Source organism: Peromyscus maniculatus, chromosome 1 (genome assembly GCF_049852395.1).
Source record: "Peromyscus maniculatus bairdii isolate BWxNUB_F1_BW_parent chromosome 1, HU_Pman_BW_mat_3.1, whole genome shotgun sequence".
Classification (NCBI taxonomy): Eukaryota; Metazoa; Chordata; class Mammalia; order Rodentia; family Cricetidae; genus Peromyscus; species Peromyscus maniculatus.
The window spans coordinates 52,653,323-52,675,147 of record NC_134852.1 but is presented as its reverse complement, the minus strand read 5'-3'; the positions used below and the strand labels follow the sequence as shown (position 1 = coordinate 52,675,147).

Below are 21,825 nucleotides of genomic sequence, written 5' to 3'. Positions count from 1 at the left end.
AGCTCACAGAAATCGGCCTGCTTCTGCTTCCCAGGTACTGAGATTAAAAGTATATAATATACCACAATGCCCAGCATTAGTCCGTTTTTTGTTTTGTTTTTTTTTTTTTACTTTTATTTTCTGTTTATCCCAGTACCTCAAATAGCTTCTCCCATACAGCATTGGCTTTTCTAATCAGACACCACAGAGAAGAATTCCATACACAAACACATATCCATTATTTTAATCCTTCAGCCTCTGTCACAATGGTCCCATTGCACTCCCCACAAATCTGTTCCTATCACAGACCATTAAAATATCATGAATATCATACAGTGAACACAATCACATGTGATCACAGAAATGTGTGGCTAAACTAACACATCGTGTTTTCCACAGTTACACTCAGAGAAACACACACACACACACACACACACACAAACACACACACACACACACACACACACACACTCAAAGACACAGAGAGTCTGGTATTTATTCTCAAAATCACAACTGCGAAAAAAAAGTTTCCTGAAGAAAAAAATGCTATGTGTTCAGATGAAGTGTAGAGTCAGATCAAAAAGATACGGAGGGCATGGCTGAGTGGCAAAGCGCTTGCCTGCCATGCGTGAGGACCTGGGTTCCATCCAGCAAAAAGATCTATGGAGGGACTAGAGAGGCGGCTCAGCAATAAAGACCACTCTGGGAACTTCTGACCTCCTTTTCTGGCTTCTCCTGACATCAGACATGCTCATGGTGCACATCCATAAATGCAGGCAAAAATACAAAGTAAAAATAAATAAATACATTTTCAAATTATTTCACGTGCATGGGTGTTCTGCTTGCATGGATGTCTGCATATATGTGGTTTGGCCGCGGAAAGCCGTGAGAGAGACATTGGGACTGAGCCTTTTAGTGCAGCGGAACTCCTTGGTGCTGATGCCCTTTCTGTCTGGACTACATTTCCCAATGGCCCCAGCGGGAGCTGGGCCGTCGCCCCTTTGTGTCCTCCAGGAGCCCAGGCAACAGAGTCGCTTCTTTCCTGGCCCTTTCCCCTGAGGCTAGATTTGGTGAGCCTAAGGGCTGCGGGTGTGGCGGAGATTCCAGAGCCTTCCGGGCAGAAACGGGACCTCCCCGTAGTTCGTTCTGCGGGCGTGGAGTGGGCCGGGGAGTGGCCAGCGCGCGTCCCGGACACCGGCCGACAGACCCTCTGAGTGCCCCTCGGAATAAGACAGTGTTTGCTACGGTACGGCGAGACTGTCTCCCGATGTGCGAGTCCACGTCGACTGTGCGACAGGGTGCGAGTGAATCCACGACTGGTACCTTTCTCTTTTCCCCTTGCGCACGGACGTGCAGCCTTTTGTGACTGGAGTGTGAGACCGTTGTTAGTGATGCCAGACTGTGGCACCTGACCATGTGAGAATTGGGGGTGTAGGAGAGGGTGAACATTTGACACTACACCCAGGGCCTTGACTGTGGCATATGTGTGACAGTGGCTGGCAATGTAGTCTTTGAGACTTTGGGTATGTGAGGGTCCTGAGACTGTCACCCAGTGTCTTTTCAAGCTATCCAAGTGGTGACAATATGCTGCCAAGTTTCCGAATTAGTCTTCTATTGGAGAGAAGAACCTCATTTAATCTTAGTGACTCATGTATTCGAGGTGTATCTTTATCGCATTTCTCTTTGTTAACTCTGTGTATTTGCTGCCCAGGTAATAAATTGGAAATAACGTAGGCCATGGATTATATTGTATGCAAACAATTGCTAGCTCTCCATCATGCTCTGTTTATTGGAGGAAAAGTTGAAACAAGAGGGGAAAAACCGTAAAATGGTAGGCAGTTCTGGATGCTGAGAGGAACATCTAGTTTCTCGTGTTCTTTTCCCATCTCAGTTACCTGGGATTGCCATTTCTTAAGAGAAGAGTGTGGGGGGGGAGAACTTGGGCTTCTTAAAACCGTGTGTCAGTGAGCTGGTATATTCTCTCTTTGAGTTGTCCCAAAGTCCTCCAGTGGATTCCCAGTACTCCTGGCTATCTCATTTGAGCTCATCTAATTTCTTTCCCTCTGTGACTCTCTTTCAGTCAGCTCACTACTATCCTTAAAGTTTTTAAATACAATTTAAAAAAATCTTTTTCAAAAGATTTTTTAAGTGCATGTGTGTTTATCTGTGTGAGTGTGTGCCAGATGTGTGCAACTGCCCACAGAGACCAGGAGAGGGAGTCGGATCCTCTGGTGCTAGAGTTACAGGCAGGTGTGAGCCGCCTGACCTGGATGCTGGAAACTGAATTAGAATCGGTTAAGAGCATAGCAATGCTCTTTACTGTGGTCCACCTCCCCAGCCCTGTATACATTTTTTTTTTTTTTTGAGACAGGGTTTCTCTGTGTGGCCCTGGCTGTCCTGGAACTCACTCTGTAGACCAGACTGGCTTTGAACTCACCTAGATCCACCTGCCTCTGCCTCACAAGTGCATTAAAGCCATACAATGCTATATACATTTTTTTTTTTTTTTTTTTTTTTTGGTTTTTCAAGACAGGGTTTCTCTGTGTAGCTTTGCGCCTTTCCTGGAACTCACTTTGGAGACCAGGCTGGCCTCGAACTCACAGAGATCCGCCTGCCTCTGCCTCCCAAGTGCTGGGATTAAAGGCGTGCGCCACCACCGCCCGGCTTTTTTTTTTTTTTTTTTTTTTTTTTTGCTATATACATTTTTAATGTGTGATCTTATACATACTGTTCCCTCTTCCTGGCATGCTATTCCGCCATATATAAGATAAAGCCCAGATTAATTCTAGTTACTTCCCAAACATCATTCATGCATCAACAGATTTTAAGTGCCTGTTGACATTGGGTACCACAGGACTTACTCTTGGGTCTCTTGCTCTTTTATTTACACTCACTGCTCTAGTAATCTTATCTTGCAGCATGGCTTAAAACACTATTTGTATGTCCACAATTACCAGACTGTACATCTAAACCTTTTTTGTTTGTGTGTTTGTTTGTTTCTGTTTTTTGATATGAAGAGTCTCACTGCATAGACAAGGCAGGCCTTAAATTCACAAAACGCCATCTGCCTCTGCCTTCTGAGTACTGTGACTAAAGGTGTACACCACTACACTGGCTAGATCTGTAGAAGGAGTTTTCTTGTCCTGCAGTCACTCTCAAACAGACACACTGAGGCTTATATTAATTACAAATGATCGGCCAGTAGCTCAGGCTTGTTACTAAGTAGCTCTTACAACTTAACCCATTTCTATAAATCTATGTGCTGCCCCAAGGCTCGTAGTTTTTACCTCTATCCCACTTTGTGTGTCCCACTCATTCTTCATATGGCTGGCAACTCCAGACTCTGCCCTTCCTCTTCCCATCATTCTCAGTTTGGTTTTCCCGCCTAACTTCCTGCCTGGCTACCAGCCTGTCAGCTTTTTATTAACCAGTGAGAGTGATCTACATTCACAGTGTACAGAAAGATTATTCCACAGCATAGATCTCATTCCTGAACCTGGCTTTCATCTCTGACTGCCTACTGAACATGTTCATGTGGTTGCATAGTAGCTATCTCAAATGCAAACATCTTTCAAACTGAGTAAAATTCAGGAGTGGGGAGTGTCATGGTCTGATTCTCATTTTAGTAAGATCCATCTTCCACTGTTGGTAGTAAACTGAATGGGTTGAGGATAAACCAGGGAAGTAGACCAGGGAACTAGGGAGCTCTTACTCTTCCATCAGGGGCTGTTTGTTCTACTTTCCAAACATGGCTAGAATCAGCCTGCTTTCCACTCCCGACGCGGCTGCTGTTCTGTTCTGAACCGCCGTCTCTCGTGTGGATTGTTGCTATATCCTCCTGGCTTGGCCTTCTCCTTCCATTCCTTTCTGCTCCTTGTGCTTGTTTCACCCACTCTCTCTGACAGTGTTTGGCTCCTTAAACTTGAAATTCTCCTGCTTCAGCCTCTTGAGTGCAGTGATTACAGATGTTACACACCGTGCCCAGCTGCTTCTAATATTTTGATCACAGTTGGTTGACTCTACATGTGTAGGCCATGTAAATATAGAGGCTCTCTGGCACCAAGGAGGTCCAGCCTCGGATAGACTGAGCCTTGAACTGCTGTTCAGAGCATATTATTGATTGTTACACAAAGGGTTTGTGTGTGTGTGTGTGTATGTGTGTGGGTGTGTGTAAAACAAGTTCCTCCTATCAAAGCCCCTTTGATCTATTCTATATGTTCTTCGAAGGAAATCATCACAGTCCTTATTGTGCACTGTTTGCAGCCCAGTAATTTAAGATGCTGTAAGTGTGCCAGGATAGTCTTGTGACCACAGTCATGCAGCAGATGGAAAATTCCTTCCGAAAAACAACTCCATAATGCACAGAAAACAATCACTGTTCTCTACTATGATTTCTTCAAGGTCTAAGAACCTCCAGCTATTACGTTCTAATGTTGCTAGATACAGTGAGAAACAACTATTTCATTCTGATGAATGAAAAGATGCAATGACTCTGCTAGATTCCACTACATAGGAACACTGTTCAGAATGTGATGAGAAATACAGAGGCCCTGAGAGGGAGCATGGCTGACATGTTGGGGGTTTCATATCAGGGAGAGCCCCTGTCCCAGTGCTGAGTAAATGAGGTGAACATGGCAAGGGGGAGATTATTTCCTTTCACTTCTTTCACTTCAGGAGATGGTGACCTTCAGAGACGTGGCAGTTGACTTCTCCCAAGAAGAATGGGATTGTCTGAATTCTTCTCAAAGGCATTTGTACAGTCATGTGATGTTGGAGAACTATAGGATCTTGGTGTCTCTGGGTAAGTATACTAGACAGTTTTATGTCAACTTGACACAATCTGAAGTCATCTGAGGAGAGAACTGCAATTAAGAAAATGCTTCCATAAGATCAAGCTGCAGGGCGTAGTCTTAATTAGTGATTGATGTGGGAGGGCTCATCCTATTGTGGGTGGTGCCATCCCTGGGCTGGTGGTCTTGGGTTCTATAAGAAAGCAGGCTGAGCAAGCCATGAGGAGCAAGCCAGTAAACAGCACGTGCTCCATGGCCTCAGCATCAGCTCCCGCCTCCAGGTTTCTGCCCTGCTTGAGTTCCTGCCCTGACTTCCTTCAGTGATGAACTACGATGTGGAAGTGTAAGCCTAATAAACCTTTTCCTCCGTTTTAGACAGTGTTCTATTGCTGTGAAGAGACATCATGTCCATGTCAACTATTTTTTTTAAAGATTTATTTATTTATTATGTATACAGAAGAGGGCACCAGATCTCATTACAGATGGTTGTGAGCCACCATGTGGGTGCTGGGAATTGAACTCAGGACCTCTGGAAGAGTAGCTGGTACTCTTAACCTCTGAGCCATCTCTCCAGCCCCCCATGTCAACTATTATAAAGGAAAGCGTTTAATTGGGGCTCGCTTACAGTTTCAGAGGTTTAGTCCATTGTCATCATGGCAGGAAGCGTGGTGGCACACAGGCGGACATGGTGCTGGAAAAGGAGCTGAGAGTTCTATATCCATGGCCACAGGCAGCAGTAAGGAAGAGACTTTTTTGAAACCCCAGGGCCCACTTAGGTGACACACTTCCTCCAACAAGGCCTCACCTTGCTGTGGAACAATCCTGCACACTGTGAAGATGTATTGCTCTCATTGTTAATAAAAAGCTGATTGGCTGATAGCTAGGCAGGATTTTCGGGGCAGAGAGGATACTGGAAAGAAGGAGGGTGGGATCTGAGGAGTCGAGAGCCAGACATGGAACACAAAACATGGGAAGCTCATAGATGAGGTAAACGAGCCTCAGGGCAGCACATAGATAGTAGAAATGGGTAGGTTAAGTTGTGAGAGCTGGCTGGACACTACCACCAGGCTGGAGTTTTCTTTAGTACCCATCATCTTCTCGGAAGTAGATTGTTGCTGCCAGGAGCAGGCATGTCTCATAGTAATAAAAAAAGAATCTATATTATGAAAACATCTTAAATGGCATATTCTATAGATCTCTGCAGTGTTTGAAGATGACCTGTCTATCTAAAATATATCTGTTTGACCTTGAAAACATAAAAAGAAAAGAGCTGGCTGGAGACAACCTAAGCTATTGGCCAAGCATTTATAATTAATAATAAGTCTTAGTGTGGTTATTTGGGAATTGGCTGGCAGGAAAAAAAAAAAGTCTGCCTATATCACCTCCTAATCCCTCTCAAGTAGTGCCACGCCCATATGACCAAGCATTCAGATATATGAGCCTGTGGGGGCCGTTCTTATTCAAACCACCACACTCCCCAAGTTGTTTTGGTCACAGTATTTCATCACAGCAACCCTAACATGGCAACCCTAACTAAGACAGGAAGGATATTTTTCCCTGCAAAATGGGACTTCTTTTTATAAGGGACTTTGCTACCGTCATTGTGACTATTTTGGTAGCATCTCCAAGCTTGGGTGAGTGTCTGCTGGAGTGAAAATCACATGGAGTTAACAGCAGTTAGCCCTGTCATCGACCTGTGCCAGTAGTTTCATATTCTGTTTTTTAACAGTTTTTGAATAGGAGAGCTTTTAAAATATTTATTTGTTGTGCATTGGCCCAGGCTCATGGAGGTCAGAAGATAACTTGTGACAGTTCTCTCTACCACGTGTGTCCTAGTGGTCAAACTCAGGGCATCACTCTCCTTCAGCAAGTGCCTTCACTTGTAGACCGTCTCACCAGCCAGACCTCTTTTGAGATGCAGTCTCTCACTGACCCTGGACCTCACTGATTTGGCTACACTGGCTGTCCAGTGAGCTCCAGGCATCTGCTTGTCTCTGCTGCCCATAACTGTGATTACAGATGTGCGCCACCATGCTTTTTACATAGGTTCTTTTCTGACTGAGCCACCTCCTCAGCCCCAGGTATTCTTTTATTATTAACACTTTTTTTTTTTTTTTTTTTTTGTTTTTTTGTTTTTTTGTTTTTCGAGACAGGGTTTTTCTGTGTAGCTTTGCGCCTTTCCTGGAACTCACTTGGTAGCCCAGGCTGGCCTCGAACTCACAGAGATCCGCCTGGCTCTGCCTCCCGAGTGCTGGGATTAAAGGCGTGCGCCACCACCGCCCGGCTTATTATTAACACTTTTATACAATATATTTTGATCATGGTTTCCCCTCCCCCAACTCCTCCCAGATCCTCCCCTCTTACATACACACTCAACTTTATACTTTCTCTCTTTCAAAAAGAAAGAAAGAAAACAAACCAAGAAACTACCAACAGCCACAACAAAAAAGTCACAAAAAAAAAAATAAATAAATAAAATAAAAACAAACAGGTAAAATGCCAATAAGAAAAACAAAGCCAAACAAACAAAAGGAAACAAAACTGCCTTGCATTTATTTTACGTTGCCCAGCTCCTCCTTGGCATGGGGCCTGCCCTGCAGTGTGGCTGGTACCAGATGGGAGTTGTGGGCTGCCCTCCACATAACCATTTTCTCTTCACATTTTCAGGCCTTTGCTTTTCTAAGCCAAGTGTGATAATCTTGTTGGAACAAGGAAAAGAGCCATGGCCGGCAAAGACGGAGCTGACAGACAGTTTGTCCACAGGTGAGTGGGGGGTAAAGAGACAGGGGGTAAAGAGACAGGGGGTGAAGAGACAGGGGGTGAAGAGACAGGGGGGTAAAGAGACAGGGGGTGAAGAGACAGGGGGTAAAGAGACACAGGGGTAAAGAGACAGGGGGTGAAGAGACAGGGGGTGAAGAGACAGGGGGTGAAGAGACAGGGGGTGAAGAGACAGGGGGTGAAGAGACAGGGGGTGAAGAGACAGGGGGTGAAGAGACGGGGGGTGAAGAGACAGGGGGTGAAGAGACAGGGGGTGAAGAGACGGGGGGTGAAGAGACGGGGGTGAAGAGACGGGGGGTGAAGAGACAGGGGGTGAAGAGACAGGGGGTGAAGAGACACAGGGGGTAAAGAGACAGGGGGTGAAGAGACAGGGGGTGAAGAGACGGGGTGAAGAGACAGGGGTGAAGAGACAGGGGGTGAAGAGACGGGGTGAAGAGACAGGGGGTGAAGAGACAGGGGGTGAAGAGACGGGGTGAAGAGACAGGGGGTGAAGAGACAGGGGGTGAAGAGACAGGGGGTGAAGAGACGGGGTGAAGAGACAGGGGGTGAAGAGACAGGGGGTGAAGAGACAGGGGGTGAAGAGACAGGGGGTGAAGAGACAGGGGGTGAAGAGACGGGGGGTGAAGAGACAGGGGGTGAAGAGACAGGGGGTGAAGAGACGGGGGGTGAAGAGACGGGGGTGAAGAGACGGGGGGTGAAGAGACAGGGGGTGAAGAGACAGGGGGTGAAGAGACACAGGGGGTAAAGAGACAGGGGGTGAAGAGACAGGGGGTGAAGAGACGGGGTGAAGAGACAGGGGTGAAGAGACAGGGGGTGAAGAGACGGGGTGAAGAGACAGGGGGTGAAGAGACAGGGGGTGAAGAGACGGGGTGAAGAGACAGGGGGTGAAGAGACAGGGGGTGAAGAGACGGGGGGTGAAGAGACAGGGGGTGAAGAGACAGGGGGTGAAGAGACGGGGGGTGAAGAGACGGGGGTGAAGAGACAGGGGGTGAAGAGACAGGGGGTGAAGAGACACAGGGGGTAAAGAGACAGGGGGTGAAGAGACAGGGGGTGAAGAGACGGGGTGAAGAGACAGGGGTGAAGAGACAGGGGGTGAAGAGACGGGGTGAAGAGACAGGGGGTGAAGAGACAGGGGGTGAAGAGACGGGGTGAAGAGACAGGGGGTGAAGAGACAGGGGGTGAAGAGACAGGGGGTGAAGAGACGGGGTGAAGAGACAGGGGGTGAAGAGACAGGGGGTGAAGAGACAGGGGGTGAAGAGACGGGGTGAAGAGACAGGGGGTGAAGAGACAGGGGGTGAAGAGACAGGGGGTGAAGAGACAGGGGGTGAAGAGACAGGGGGTGAAGAGACGGGGGGTGAAGAGACGGGGGGTGAAGAGACAGGGGGTGAAGAGACAGGGGGTGAAGAGACGGGGGGTGAAGAGACGGGGGTGAAGAGACGGGGGGTGAAGAGACAGGGGGTGAAGAGACAGGGGGTGAAGAGACACAGGGGGTAAAGAGACAGGGGGTGAAGAGACAGGGGGTGAAGAGACGGGGTGAAGAGACAGGGGTGAAGAGACAGGGGGTGAAGAGACGGGGTGAAGAGACAGGGGGTGAAGAGACAGGGGGTGAAGAGACGGGGTGAAGAGACAGGGGGTGAAGAGACAGGGGGTGAAGAGACGGGGGGTGAAGAGACAGGGGGTGAAGAGACAGGGGGTGAAGAGACGGGGGGTGAAGAGACGGGGGTGAAGAGACGGGGGGTGAAGAGACAGGGGGTGAAGAGACAGGGGGTGAAGAGACACAGGGGGTAAAGAGACAGGGGGTGAAGAGACAGGGGGTGAAGAGACGGGGTGAAGAGACAGGGGTGAAGAGACAGGGGGTGAAGAGACGGGGTGAAGAGACAGGGGGTGAAGAGACAGGGGGTGAAGAGACGGGGTGAAGAGACAGGGGGTGAAGAGACAGGGGGTGAAGAGACAGGGGGTGAAGAGACGGGGTGAAGAGACAGGGGGTGAAGAGACAGGGGGTGAAGAGACAGGGGGTGAAGAGACAGGGGGTGAAGAGACAGGGGGTGAAGAGACAGGGGGTGAAGAGACACAGGGGGTGAAGAGACAGGGGGTAAAGAGACGGGGGTGAAGAGACGGGGGTGAAGAGACGGGGGGTGAAGAGACAGGGGGTGAAGAGACACAGGGGGTAAAGAGACAGGGGGTAAAGAGACACAGGGGTAAAGAGACAGGGGGTAAAGAGACAGGGGGTAAAGAGACAGGGGGTAAAGAGACACAGGGGTAAAGAGACAGGGGGTAAAGAGACGGGGGGTGAAGAGACGGGGGGTGAAGAGACAGGGGGTGAAGAGACAGGGGGTGAAGAGACACAGGGGGTGAAGAGACAGGGGTAAAGAGACAGGGGGTGAAGAGACAGGGGGTGAAGAGACAGGGGGTGAAGAGACACAGGGGTAAAGAGACAGGGGCGAAGAGACAGGGGCAAAGAGACAGGGGGTAAAGAGACAGGGGGTGAAGAGACAGGGGGTAAAGAGACAGGGGGTAAAGAGACAGGGGGTAAAGAGACACAGGGGTAAAGAGACACAGGGGGTGAAGAGACAGGGGGTGAAGAGACAGGGGGTGAAGAGACAGGGGGTGAAGAGACAGGGGGTGAAGAGACAGGGGTGAAGAGACAGGGGGTAAAGAGACAGGGGGTAAAGAGACAGGGGGTAAAGAGACAGGGGGTGAAGAGACAGGGGGTGAAGAGACAGGGGGTGAAGAGACAGGGGGTGAAGAGACGGGGGGTGAAGAGACGGGGGGTGAAGAGACAGGGGGTGAAGAGACGGGGGGTGAAGAGACGGGGGTGAAGAGACGGGGGGTGAAGAGACAGGGGGTGAAGAGACAGGGGGTGAAGAGACACAGGGGGTAAAGAGACAGGGGGTGAAGAGACAGGGGGTGAAGAGACGGGGTGAAGAGACAGGGGTGAAGAGACAGGGGGTGAAGAGACGGGGTGAAGAGACAGGGGGTGAAGAGACAGGGGGTGAAGAGACGGGGTGAAGAGACAGGGGGTGAAGAGACAGGGGGTGAAGAGACAGGGGGTGAAGAGACGGGGTGAAGAGACAGGGGGTGAAGAGACAGGGGGTGAAGAGACAGGGGGTGAAGAGACAGGGGGTGAAGAGACAGGGGGTGAAGAGACACAGGGGGTGAAGAGACAGGGGGTAAAGAGACGGGGGTGAAGAGACGGGGGTGAAGAGACGGGGGGTGAAGAGACAGGGGGTGAAGAGACAGGGGGTAAAGAGACAGGGGGTAAAGAGACACAGGGGTAAAGAGACAGGGGGTAAAGAGACAGGGGGTAAAGAGACAGGGGGTAAAGAGACACAGGGGTAAAGAGACAGGGGGTAAAGAGACGGGGGGTGAAGAGACGGGGGGTGAAGAGACAGGGGGTAAAGAGACAGGGGTGAAGAGACAGGGGGTTGAAGAGACAGGGGTAAAGAGACAGGGGGTGAAGAGACAGGGGGTGAAGAGACAGGGGGTGAAGAGACACAGGGGTAAAGAGACAGGGGCGAAGAGACAGGGGCAAAGAGACAGGGGGTAAAGAGACAGGGGGTGAAGAGACAGGGGGTAAAGAGACAGGGGGTAAAGAGACAGGGGGTAAAGAGACACAGGGGTAAAGAGACACAGGGGGTGAAGAGACAGGGGGTGAAGAGACAGGGGGTGAAGAGACAGGGGGTGAAGAGACAGGGGGTGAAGAGACAGGGGTGAAGAGACAGGGGGTAAAGAGACAGGGGGTAAAGAGACAGGGGGTAAAGAGACAGGGGGTAAAGAGACAGGGGGTGAAGAGACAGGGGGTGAAGAGACAGGGGGTGAAGAGACGGGGGTAAAGAGACAGGGGGTAAAGAGACAGGGGGTGAAGAGACAGGGGGTGAAGAGACGGGGGGGTAAAGAGACAGACGGGGGGTAAAGAGACAGGGGGTAAAGAGACAGGGGGTAAAGAGACGGGGGTGAAGAGACGGGGGTGAAGAGACAGGGGGTAAAGAGACAGGGGGTAAAGAGACGGGGGGGGTAAAGAGACAGGGGGTAAAGAGACGGGGGGGGGGTGAAGAGACAGGGGGTGAAGAGACGGGCGGAGAACTTTGAAGGTGACCGCTCAACCCGACGCAGGAACACGTCTCCTGGTTTTTTTTTGTGGGTGTTCCCAAATGTTTTGGGCCTAAAGGAAACTTGGGGCCTTCCAGGATATTCTCCCCTCTTGGCCAACCTTACTCTCCTCATGCTTTGCTTCTTCTTCCTGACGACTCATTTCACTTGTTTTCTGACTGATGATGCTTCTTCATAACTCCCTTCTGGTATTTAAATAGTCTTTTCCTCGCCGGATGGTGGTGGCACACACCTTTAATCCCAGCACTCGGGAGACAGAGCCAGGTGATCTCTGTGAGTTCGAGGCCAGCCTGGGCTATAGAGCGAGATCCAGAACAGGCACCAAAACTACACAGACAACCCTGTCTTGAAAAAACAAAACAAATAACAACAACAAAAATAAACCAACAAATTAAATAGTCTTTTCCTGAGTTGATAAGCGCTGGGCCATCCTGAGAGTAGATGAAGTCCCAGGTTCAAATCCTGATTCTTACGTGTAGTGAAATTCTAGGAGGGTTGCTTAATCTCTCTTTGTTTTGTCATCTCTAAAATAATACTTTGGGGCCGGGCGGTGGTGGCGCACGCCTTTAATCCCAGCACTCGGGAGGCAGAGCCAGGCGGATCTCTGTGAGTTCGAGGCCAGCCTGGGCTACCAAGTGAGTTCCAGGAAAGGCGCAAAGCTACACAGAGAAACCCTGTCTCGAAAAACCAAAAAAAAAAAAAAAAAAAAAAAAAAAAAAAAAAAATAATACTTTGGAAGTACCTTGAACTGTTCCCTTGTACAGCGCGAACTCAGTAGCTGTTCCCTTCCATTGGAAGTAGTGGTTTCTCTCTAAATGTCCCATCTTTCTCTGTCAGTCCTTCATTCTTTTTCCTCTAATCAATACCAACGTTATTCAACTCGTGCTTAAAAGATGGTTCTTTCAACACCACTCCTACCTCGCTCCCCACCCCAAGGCCCTAGAGGGTTACATGTGTGTACAAATAATCAAACAATTGTTAGGCTAGCCGTAAAGAAATGATAAAGCTACAGCTGGCACATATGGAAAGAAAGGAAGCCCAGAGAACAGGCGAGAGACAGCGAATTCTTGGTACCTGGGAAGGTGACGATCTTTAACAAGCAAAGATAAGCAGAACATTTGAGGAGCAGAGGAGTAAGAGCTTAGGTTTGTGGTGTGGAAGGATTTGCAGACAGACAGGAAACACTGAGGGAAAATCAAGGACTAATGTTTTGCCATTGTAAATGCCTCTCTCAACCCCATACCCCACACTGCCTCAGCCAGTGTTCTATGTATACACTCAATGTTCTGAGAAGAAATGTTGATGGGTAACTGTAGTACCAAATGATACAGAATTGAATTTTATGCGTTATTATTAAACAATCACTCACATATAACCGTTATCACATATATGGAGTTTAGAAATTATTTTAAACTTTGTGTGTGCGTGTATGCGTGTATGCGTGCGTGCGTGCGTGCGTGCGTGTGTGTGTGTGTGTGTGTGTGTCTTAGTTACTTTTCTCTTGCTGTGAGGAGACACCATGATCAAGTCAAGTCATTGAAGAAAGTTTATCTGGGCTTACAGCTTCAAAGGGTAAGTCCATGTGTTGTTTTTATAGCTGTTGCTCTGCACTACCACACTGCCTCAAGACCACGGGCGGGGCGGGGGGAGGGGCGGGGTGGGGTGGGGTGGGGGGGCTTCACACCCCACTGCTGCTTCAACCGCCCCCCTAATGTTGTGTTAACTAAGTCTCCGTCCTTTTATTTTACCAATAAAGACTTGGGAGCCAGATGCCGGGGTAAAAACCTGCTAGCTCAGAGAATCTGAGAAAGCAGCTGGCTGAACTTCCTCCTCAGCCATAGTCTCAGAGAGTCTCTCCTAGTCTGTCTGAACTGGATGTCCCCCCCCCCCTTTTTACTCCTGTGCCTCTCTTTCTCCAACCTCCTGACTTCCCTTCACACTCTGGTTACTTCCAATCAACTGGTTGCTTGCTCCGCCTCTCGACCTATGGTGGATTTTACTTAAATAATGCAATCTCAGGGTTCACAAATATCCCACAATATCCATGATCATCTTGGCAGAAATCATGGCAAGAGGCAGGGAGGCATTGTTGCTGGACCAGTATCTAATAGCTTACATCTGATCCACAAGCATGGAGAGAGAGGGAGAGGGGGAGGGGGAGGGGGAGAGAGAGGGGGGGGTAAGGAGGGAGGGAGGGAGGGAGGGAGGGAGAGGGAGAGGGAGAGAGAGAGAGAACTGGGAATAACATGGGCTTTTGATTAAAACATTAATCCAACAAGGCCACACCTAATACATCCCAAACAGTTCTACCAACTGGGGATCAAACACTCAAATATATGAGCCTGTGGGGGCCATTCTCATTCAAACCACCACTGTGTGTGTGTGTGTGTGTGTGTGTGTGTGTGTGTGTGTGTGTGTGTACATGTGTGAAAGTGCCCAAGGGGACAGAGACATTGTATCCCCTGGAGCTGGAGTTACAGGCATTGTAAGCCTGGGTGCCTGGAGCAGTTTTGGGTCCTCTGAACAGTAAGTGCTCTTAACCACTTGAGCCATCTCTCCATCTCCTATGTGAAGTTTAACGAGAACAAAACCCCATTTAGTTACTTCTAAAATAGAAATAGGCAACTGGAGCTGGTGAGATGTCTCAGTGGGTAGCAACACTTACTTTGAAGTCTGACAATGTGAGTTTGATCACTAGGACCCACATGGTGGGCAGAGAGAACCAACTCTAGCAAATTGTCCTCCAACATCCACATGGCAAATGACATGGGCATGAGCATGTGTGCACGCAGACACACATATGCACACAAAACAGATTTTTGTTTTGTTTTGTTTTTCAAGACAGTATTTCTCTGTGTAGCCCTGGCTGTCCTGGAACTCATTCTCTGTAGACCAGGCTGGCCTTGAACTCAGAGATCCACCTACCTCTGCCTCTGGGATTAAACATGTGTGCCACCAATGCCAAGCAAAATAAGTTTAACAATGAAATATTTTTAAACAAGGTAAAAGAAATTTTTATTGTTAGTTATTTTGTAGAAATACAACTTATAATGAAGTAAAACATAAAATAAATATAAAATTGTCAATGCCATTTTAGGACCTACATACAGATACAGCCTACCCTTTCCTCTTTCTGTAGCATTTAGTACATTTAACATGCAATCAAATTTCCTTGCTTATTTTTGTCTCTTCTAAGAAAATAAGATCAATGAAGGCAGTGATCATTGTCTCACGACACTGAAAGCATCCACAAGAGTATCTGTTATCAGATAATTATTTTTCAATGGATGTCCTTCACTGAAGCAATTATGAGAATGCAGACTATTCCAGTATCTATACTTACAACTAAGTCCAGTCATAACCAGTTCCTTCTCACCCCGTGACTTGCCTTATTGATTTTCATAAAGTTCTAATCACTCTTCACATATGTTTATAGCCAATTTTCAGTTTGTTACATAATTCAGAACTGTGAGAGTAAGTATTAAGTGTTCTTTTGAGTTTACATCCTTCACTTTAAAAATGTACATTCATGACCATATTTTGTGGATAAATAATAAAGAAGACACTTTTTCTTATTACTTTTAGACTGGGAGTCTATGTATGTGACTGAAGAATTAATCCCAAAGCAGAAACTTTATAAAGAATGGTCATCCAGAAAGATAATAGAAGAACTTAGAAGTATTGGCCTTGAGTATCCCAGGTTGATGGGAGAATGGAACCATGAGCAGCATTTTGAGAGGCAATCTCAGAATCTAAAAGTGTATTTCAAGGAAGAGACCCTCACTTTTGAAGCTCTGGTTGATAACAGATCCTGGGGAAGTTTCTATCAGAACACATTGCTTCATGCACAGCAGACAAGCCCCACAGAGGAGAATGCATATAAACAAGGCACACACAAGAAAAGCTTGAAGAAAAGCTTGAAGACTGTTAGGCCCAGGAGCATCTACACAGAGAAGAAACTTCTGAAATGCAACGATTGTGAGAAAGTCTTTAGCCAGAGTTCTTCCCTTACTCTACATCAAAGAATTCATACTGGAGAGAAACCCTACACATGTATAGAATGTGGGAAAGCCTTCAGCCAGAGATCAAACCTTGTTCAGCATCACAGGATCCATACCGGAGAAAAACCCTATGAGTGTAGAGAGTGTCCGAAAGCTTTCAGTCAGAATGCACACCTAGTCCAACACCTGCGAGTCCACACTGGAGAGAAACCTTACGAGTGCGCGGTGTGCAGGAAGGCCTTCAGCCAGATGGCCTACCTTGCTCAGCATCAGAGAGTTCACACTGGGGAGAAACCCTATGAATGTATGGAATGTGGAAAAGCATTCAGCAATAGGTCATCCATTGCTCAACACCAGAGAGTTCACACAGGAGAGAAACCTTATGGGTGCAGGGTCTGTGGAAAAGCATTTAGCCTCCGTGCATACCTTACTGTGCATCAGAGAATACATACCGGGGAGAGGCCCTATGCATGTAAGGAATGTGGCAAGGCGTTCAGCCAAAATTCACACCTTGCTCAACATCAGAGAATTCACACAGGAGAAAAACCTTACAAATGCCAGGAATGCAGGAAGGCCTTCAGCCAGATTGCCTACCTTGCTCAACATCAAAGAGTTCACACTGGGGAGAAACCTTATGAGTGTGTTAAGTGTGGGAAGGCTTTTAGCAATGACTCATCCCTTACTCAACACCAGAGAGTTCATACTGGAGAGAAACCTTATGAATGTAATGTTTGTGGGAAGACTTTCAGTTACTGTGGATCCCTTGCCCAGCATCAGAGAATTCATACAGGAGAGAGACCCTATGAATGTAAAGAATGCAAGAAAACCTTCAGGCAACATGCACATCTCGCTCATCATCAGAGAATTCACAATGGGGAGTCACTTGCCACCCAATCCAGGAAATCACCAAGTCCTGTAAATCCCATCTCCTAAATATTTCTGAAATGTATGTTCTTTTCTGTCTTCAATGCTGACCACTGCCATACTGTTCTAATGGGTTTTCCAGTATTTATTATTACTATCTTTAAATCCTTTTCCCATAATGTACCCAAAATGATTTTATTTTGAGGTGGGATCTTGTGTAACTCACGCTGGCCTTAGAATCACTATGTAGCCAAGGCTGGCCTCGACTCATTATCTTCCTGTCTCTGCCCCTCGAGTGCAAGTGCTGTGATTACAACTCTGTGCTACCACACCTAGCAGATTTTGTTAAGTATAAGGATTCATGCATCACCATCTCCACCTAAAATTGTTTTTTGATTGCTAGTGGTTTTAGACTAATCAAGACGCTTTAAAATTATATATAAGACTTTTCATTGTCTGGTCCAAACATACCATTCAGCTTTATTTTATCCCCATCTCCTTTAAGCACTAGACACTACTTAAGACTATGAACTTAGGTTCTGGGAAATCATAGTTCTACCCCTACTATGGTATTGTGTGAGTTTGAACAACTTATTTGACTTATCTAAACCTCAGGATTTTAATCTTAAAATAGGGATATTGAAGGCTACTGTATTGTGCAAATGTATTAAATGAAAGTGTCTGTTGAAAATTAATGCATACTGAGATAAGAAATTTGCATGCAGAGTACTTAACATAGGACATCAGCTATAGCAGATACTCAGTAAATAGTAATGCCTAACATGAATTAGGTGTATACTAGGCGCCAGGCACTGTTCAGTATAGTTAGCATATTTGAACTCATTTACTTCTCACAACTGAAACAAGATTTGTTGAACCTCTTTGGGAAACACCTGATCAGAATTGAGAAAACCTAAACATTTTAGAACATAAATGGGAGTTTTCATCCTCTATGAATCATCATTATAGATCCAGGGAGTAAAACAATAATTGATTATTAGTGTTTTACCAAGTTTCTAAAGAGAATGGAGTAGATTAAACCAATAAGATAGGATTCACTGGGAAGTATTCAGCACTTACATTTAGATCAGGAAGGTAGAATTCACAATTAACTCTAAAAACATAAAGCAGAAATGGGTAGTTCCCATCAAAAGACACTAAACCTAAGTAATTATATGAGTTAATTCAGTATGAAAACATATCAATTGTTTTATACTTAGAAAAAAATATAGTTTTCAAGCTTTTATCCAGTGGTTTCCAAAGTGAAAGCAAAACTAAAACTACAGATTTTCATTTATTCTGTAACAATTGAGTAGCTACTCTTTAAACACCCTGAAGCATGTGACGTGAACAATATGAATACTACATTCTCATCAGTTAAATTCCAGAGTGTAAACAGTTAATAATAATTAGATATAAAGACAATACATTTTATGACCAGCATGGTGTCACACACCTTAATTCCAGCACTCAGGAGGCAGAGGCAGGCAGATCTTTGAGAGTTCAAGGCCAGCCTGGGCTACAAAGTGAGTTCCAGGAAAGGTGCCAAAACTATACAGAGAAACCCTGTCTCAAAAAACCCTCCAAAAATACATTTTAAAACCCAGAAAACAGAAAAATGACAAGAAAATAAGTTAAGGACCATAAGCTATAGCATAGTCCCAGGAAACTCATTGGAGTTGGTGGTTCTTCCTAATTCATATTCTATAGCAAACTTTCTTGTTGGACTATCTTTGGATTGGCAGCCCCTAAATAATGACATGGTGACTTCTTATTAATTATGAAAGCTTGGCCTTTTGCTTAGGCTTGTCCCCAACTAGCACTTATAACTCAAATAAACCTGCTTCTGTTAATCCATATTATGCCCCATGGCGTTTACCTTTTCCTCAGTATGGCACGTCCTGACTTGCTCCAAATCTGCTGGTGAAATCTGAGTGCCTAGATTCCTCCTCTTTCTCTCTCTACCCAGAAATCCCACCTATCCTCTCCTAACTAGCTATTGGCCATTCAGCTCTTTATTAAACCTATCAGAAGGTACACTGGCAAAGACACATTTTCACAGTATAGAAATATTCTGCAACAATATCCATTGCAAATCCTCAATGGAATGTTTGTACCCTTTAATTTCATAAAATGCCATGGAAGCTTCTGGCAAGTGAAAATCCCAAAGAATGCAAGAAACATATTGACTCTATTTGTAGAAACTTCATATGAAAGGTCGGTTCAGAATGGTAGCAAAACGTAGACCTAGAGGGGTTAGAAAAATTGATTTTCCATGTCATGAGGAGTAAGGGTTGTACAAAATGAAACCATCATAAAATGAGCTATTTCAAGATCAATGCTGGTGGCTAGGCACAGTGGTGAACACCTGTCAGAGGCAGACACAGGCAGAGCTTTATGGGTTGGAGATCAGCTTGCTTTACATAGCAAATTCCAAGCCATCCAAGACTACAAAATGAAACCAGTATTTAAAGAAGAAGAAGAAGAAGGAGAAGAAGAAGAAGAAGAAGAAGAAGAAGAAGAAGAAGAAGAAGAAGAAGAAGAAGAAGAAGAAGAAGAAGAAGAAGAAGAAGAACTACTAACTGGAAAGATGTGGAGCCTTGTGGATACTCATGGTTGTGGTTGTCTGCAGCATCAGTTGGCAATATCTTATAAAGTTGAGGATGTGAACTGTCTTGAACCCAGTAATTCTGCCTTGAACCCTCTACAAAAATGCAAGTCTTCATGTTTCATGAGATGTACATGGAAGACCCACTGCAGTGCTATTTATAGGAATGAAGAAAGTAGCCAAAAAATGGGCTTAATTTAGAATGCCAATTATACTAGCCAATGGAGATACTTCCATCAACATTGTTAAATTCCAAAACTATAATAATATTTAATTAGAGAGTATTTTTTTTGTATGACACAGTACCACAAGGCTTGAAAACATACAAGTCAGATGCTATATACTTTCCATAATAGATACTATATAGGAAGAACATGAAAGCATTTATGGAAATAATCACAAGATCCATAATAGTGGTGATCTCTGGGAAGAACTAAAAATGAGACTGAGAAAGAATGCAAAGAAAAACTATTTATTTAGAAACAAAGCAAAAATGTGGGATATTTGTACAGTGTGTGAAGATATGTTACTGTGATTGATTTAATAAAGAGCTGAACATCCAACAGATAGACAGGATGTATAGGCAGGACTTCCAGGCAGAGAGAAGAGAAGTAGGAGATGAACATAGGCATGCATCAGACACCAACAAAACATGGAAAAAGTCAAACATTCAGAATGAAAGAAAGGTAAAAGCCACACAGCAAAATGAAGATTAAAAAATATGGGTTAATTTAAATTATAAGAGCTAGTTGAGATAAGCCTAAGTTAAAGGCCAAACTTTCATAATAAGTCTCTGGGTCATTATTTATGTTTCAGACCAAAGATAGTCTATTGATGTAACCAACCGTCTTATTAAATAAGAAACACAGAAACAATGTAAAAGAGAGAGCCGAGAAGTCAGAGCTCAGAGCTAAAATCTCACCCTTCCTCCTGCTGTCCCAGCTTCGCGAAAAGAGACCTACTTCCTGTCGGTTCGTTTTTTTTATAGTATGTTGTTCTGCCTTCTCATTGGTTGTAAACCCAAACACATGACTGCCTCGTCACTGTCTGAATGTACAGCCCCCTAGGTCTTAAAGGCATATGTCTCCAATGCTGGCTGTATCCCTGAACACACAGAGATCTTATGGGATTAAAGGCGTGTGCCACCACCGCCACACTCTTGCTATGGCTCTAATAACTCTGACCCTGAACACACAGATATCTATGGGATTAAAGGCGTGTGCCACCACCGCCACACTCTTGCTATGGCTCTAATAGCTCTGACTCCCAGACAACTTTATTTATTAACATACAATCAAAATAATATTTCAATACAATTAGATTACCACCACAATAGTCTGACAAGAAAGGTTGCTACATTTGGTGCCCAACGTGGGGCACCACAAAAATAGCCAATTCAGGTTGCTTGTAGGTGTCCGGGTTAGTGCTCATTCTCCATCTTCCTATCTAAACTGTTTCATAATAAAGGATAAAAGACATTCCAGTGGTGTTTGCTTTTGCTTTTATTAGTCACTTCCTTACTCCAGGCATGCCATTGCTGTCCTCCCATTCACCATCTTCACGAAAAAAGTGGACATCAGCTTCAAGAGGCAACCACAGTTGCCAGCTGAAACTAGGCTTGTAATGGTGGTAGAGTTACACAGTCCTGAGTTCACGCTCCAGCACTGCCCCACCCCCAAACCTCACTCTTCACCACCCCACTCCCACCAGATCCCCACAAAAAGACTACTCTTTCATGTTTGAGAGTTTATATTGAGGTTGGTTTAGTTCTGTAATTCCAGCACTTCAGAGGCTAAAGCAGAAGGAATGCCACAAGTCTGAGAGTCTGGGCGACCTGTCAGTCAAGTCAGGGCTACACATCAAGATCTTGTCCTCTGCTTCAAAACAAAAGAAGGAAGAGAAGGACGTGGTGTGGTGTTATATTGTGTACCCCAATGTATTGTGTACCCTAATAAACTTATTTGGGGATCAAAGGACATAGCCAGCCACTAGATTAGACATATAGGCCAGACAGTGGTGGCACACACCTTTAATCCTATCACTCGGAGGCAGAGATCCCTCTGGATCTCTGTAAATTCAAGGCCACACTGGGAACACAGACAGCATGGTAGCACACACCTTTAATCCCAGCACTCAAGATCTCAGGGCTTTGCTTGGGAAGGACACACGCCTTTAATCCCAGGAAGTGATGGCAGGAAGCAGAAAGGTATATAAGCATGAGGACCAGGAGCTAGAGGCTTTTAAGCAGTTCAGCTATGACTCTCTTCCAGGTGAGGACTCATAGACTTTCAGTCTGAGGAAACAGGATCAGCTGAGGAGTTGGTGAGGTGAGGTTGGCTGTGGCTTGTTCTGTTTCTCTGATCTTCCAGCTTTCACCTCAATACCTGGCTCCAGTTTTTTTTTTTTTTAATTAATAAGATCTTTTAAGATTTGTGTTACATGGTGCTGATGATTCTGTTTCTACTTTCCCTCGGGATAATATGTAACCAAACATGGGACCTGTATAATAACGGAGGAAAGAAGTAACTTAGGAGCAGACTTATGAACTAAAACTGCAGCATTTGCGGCAAGATGGCCGGTTGTGCACAACGTCCAGGACCTACTTCACAATTGGGGTGGTTTCTCCTGGTCTCCAGCCTTTGCTGTCCCTGGCTTTGTCACTCATGAGCTTGATCTACCTTGATATTATTTATAA

At 45.8% G+C, this 21,825-nt stretch overlaps 1 protein-coding gene across 1 annotated transcript; it reads left to right on the top strand.

Moving 5' to 3' along the window:
* The first annotated feature begins 1,005 nt into the window (after positions 1–1,005).
* LOC121820828 (uncharacterized) lies at positions 1,006–20,608 on the top strand. Its single transcript, XM_076550533.1, is given in 5 exon segments — positions 1,006–1,225; positions 4,654–4,780; positions 7,437–7,532; positions 15,243–16,542; positions 16,544–20,608. Coding segments are annotated over 4 exon segments (1,554 nt in total). The 5' UTR covers positions 1,006–1,225; positions 4,654–4,656; the 3' UTR covers positions 16,578–20,608.
* The last annotated feature ends 1,217 nt before the right edge of the window (positions 20,609–21,825 follow it).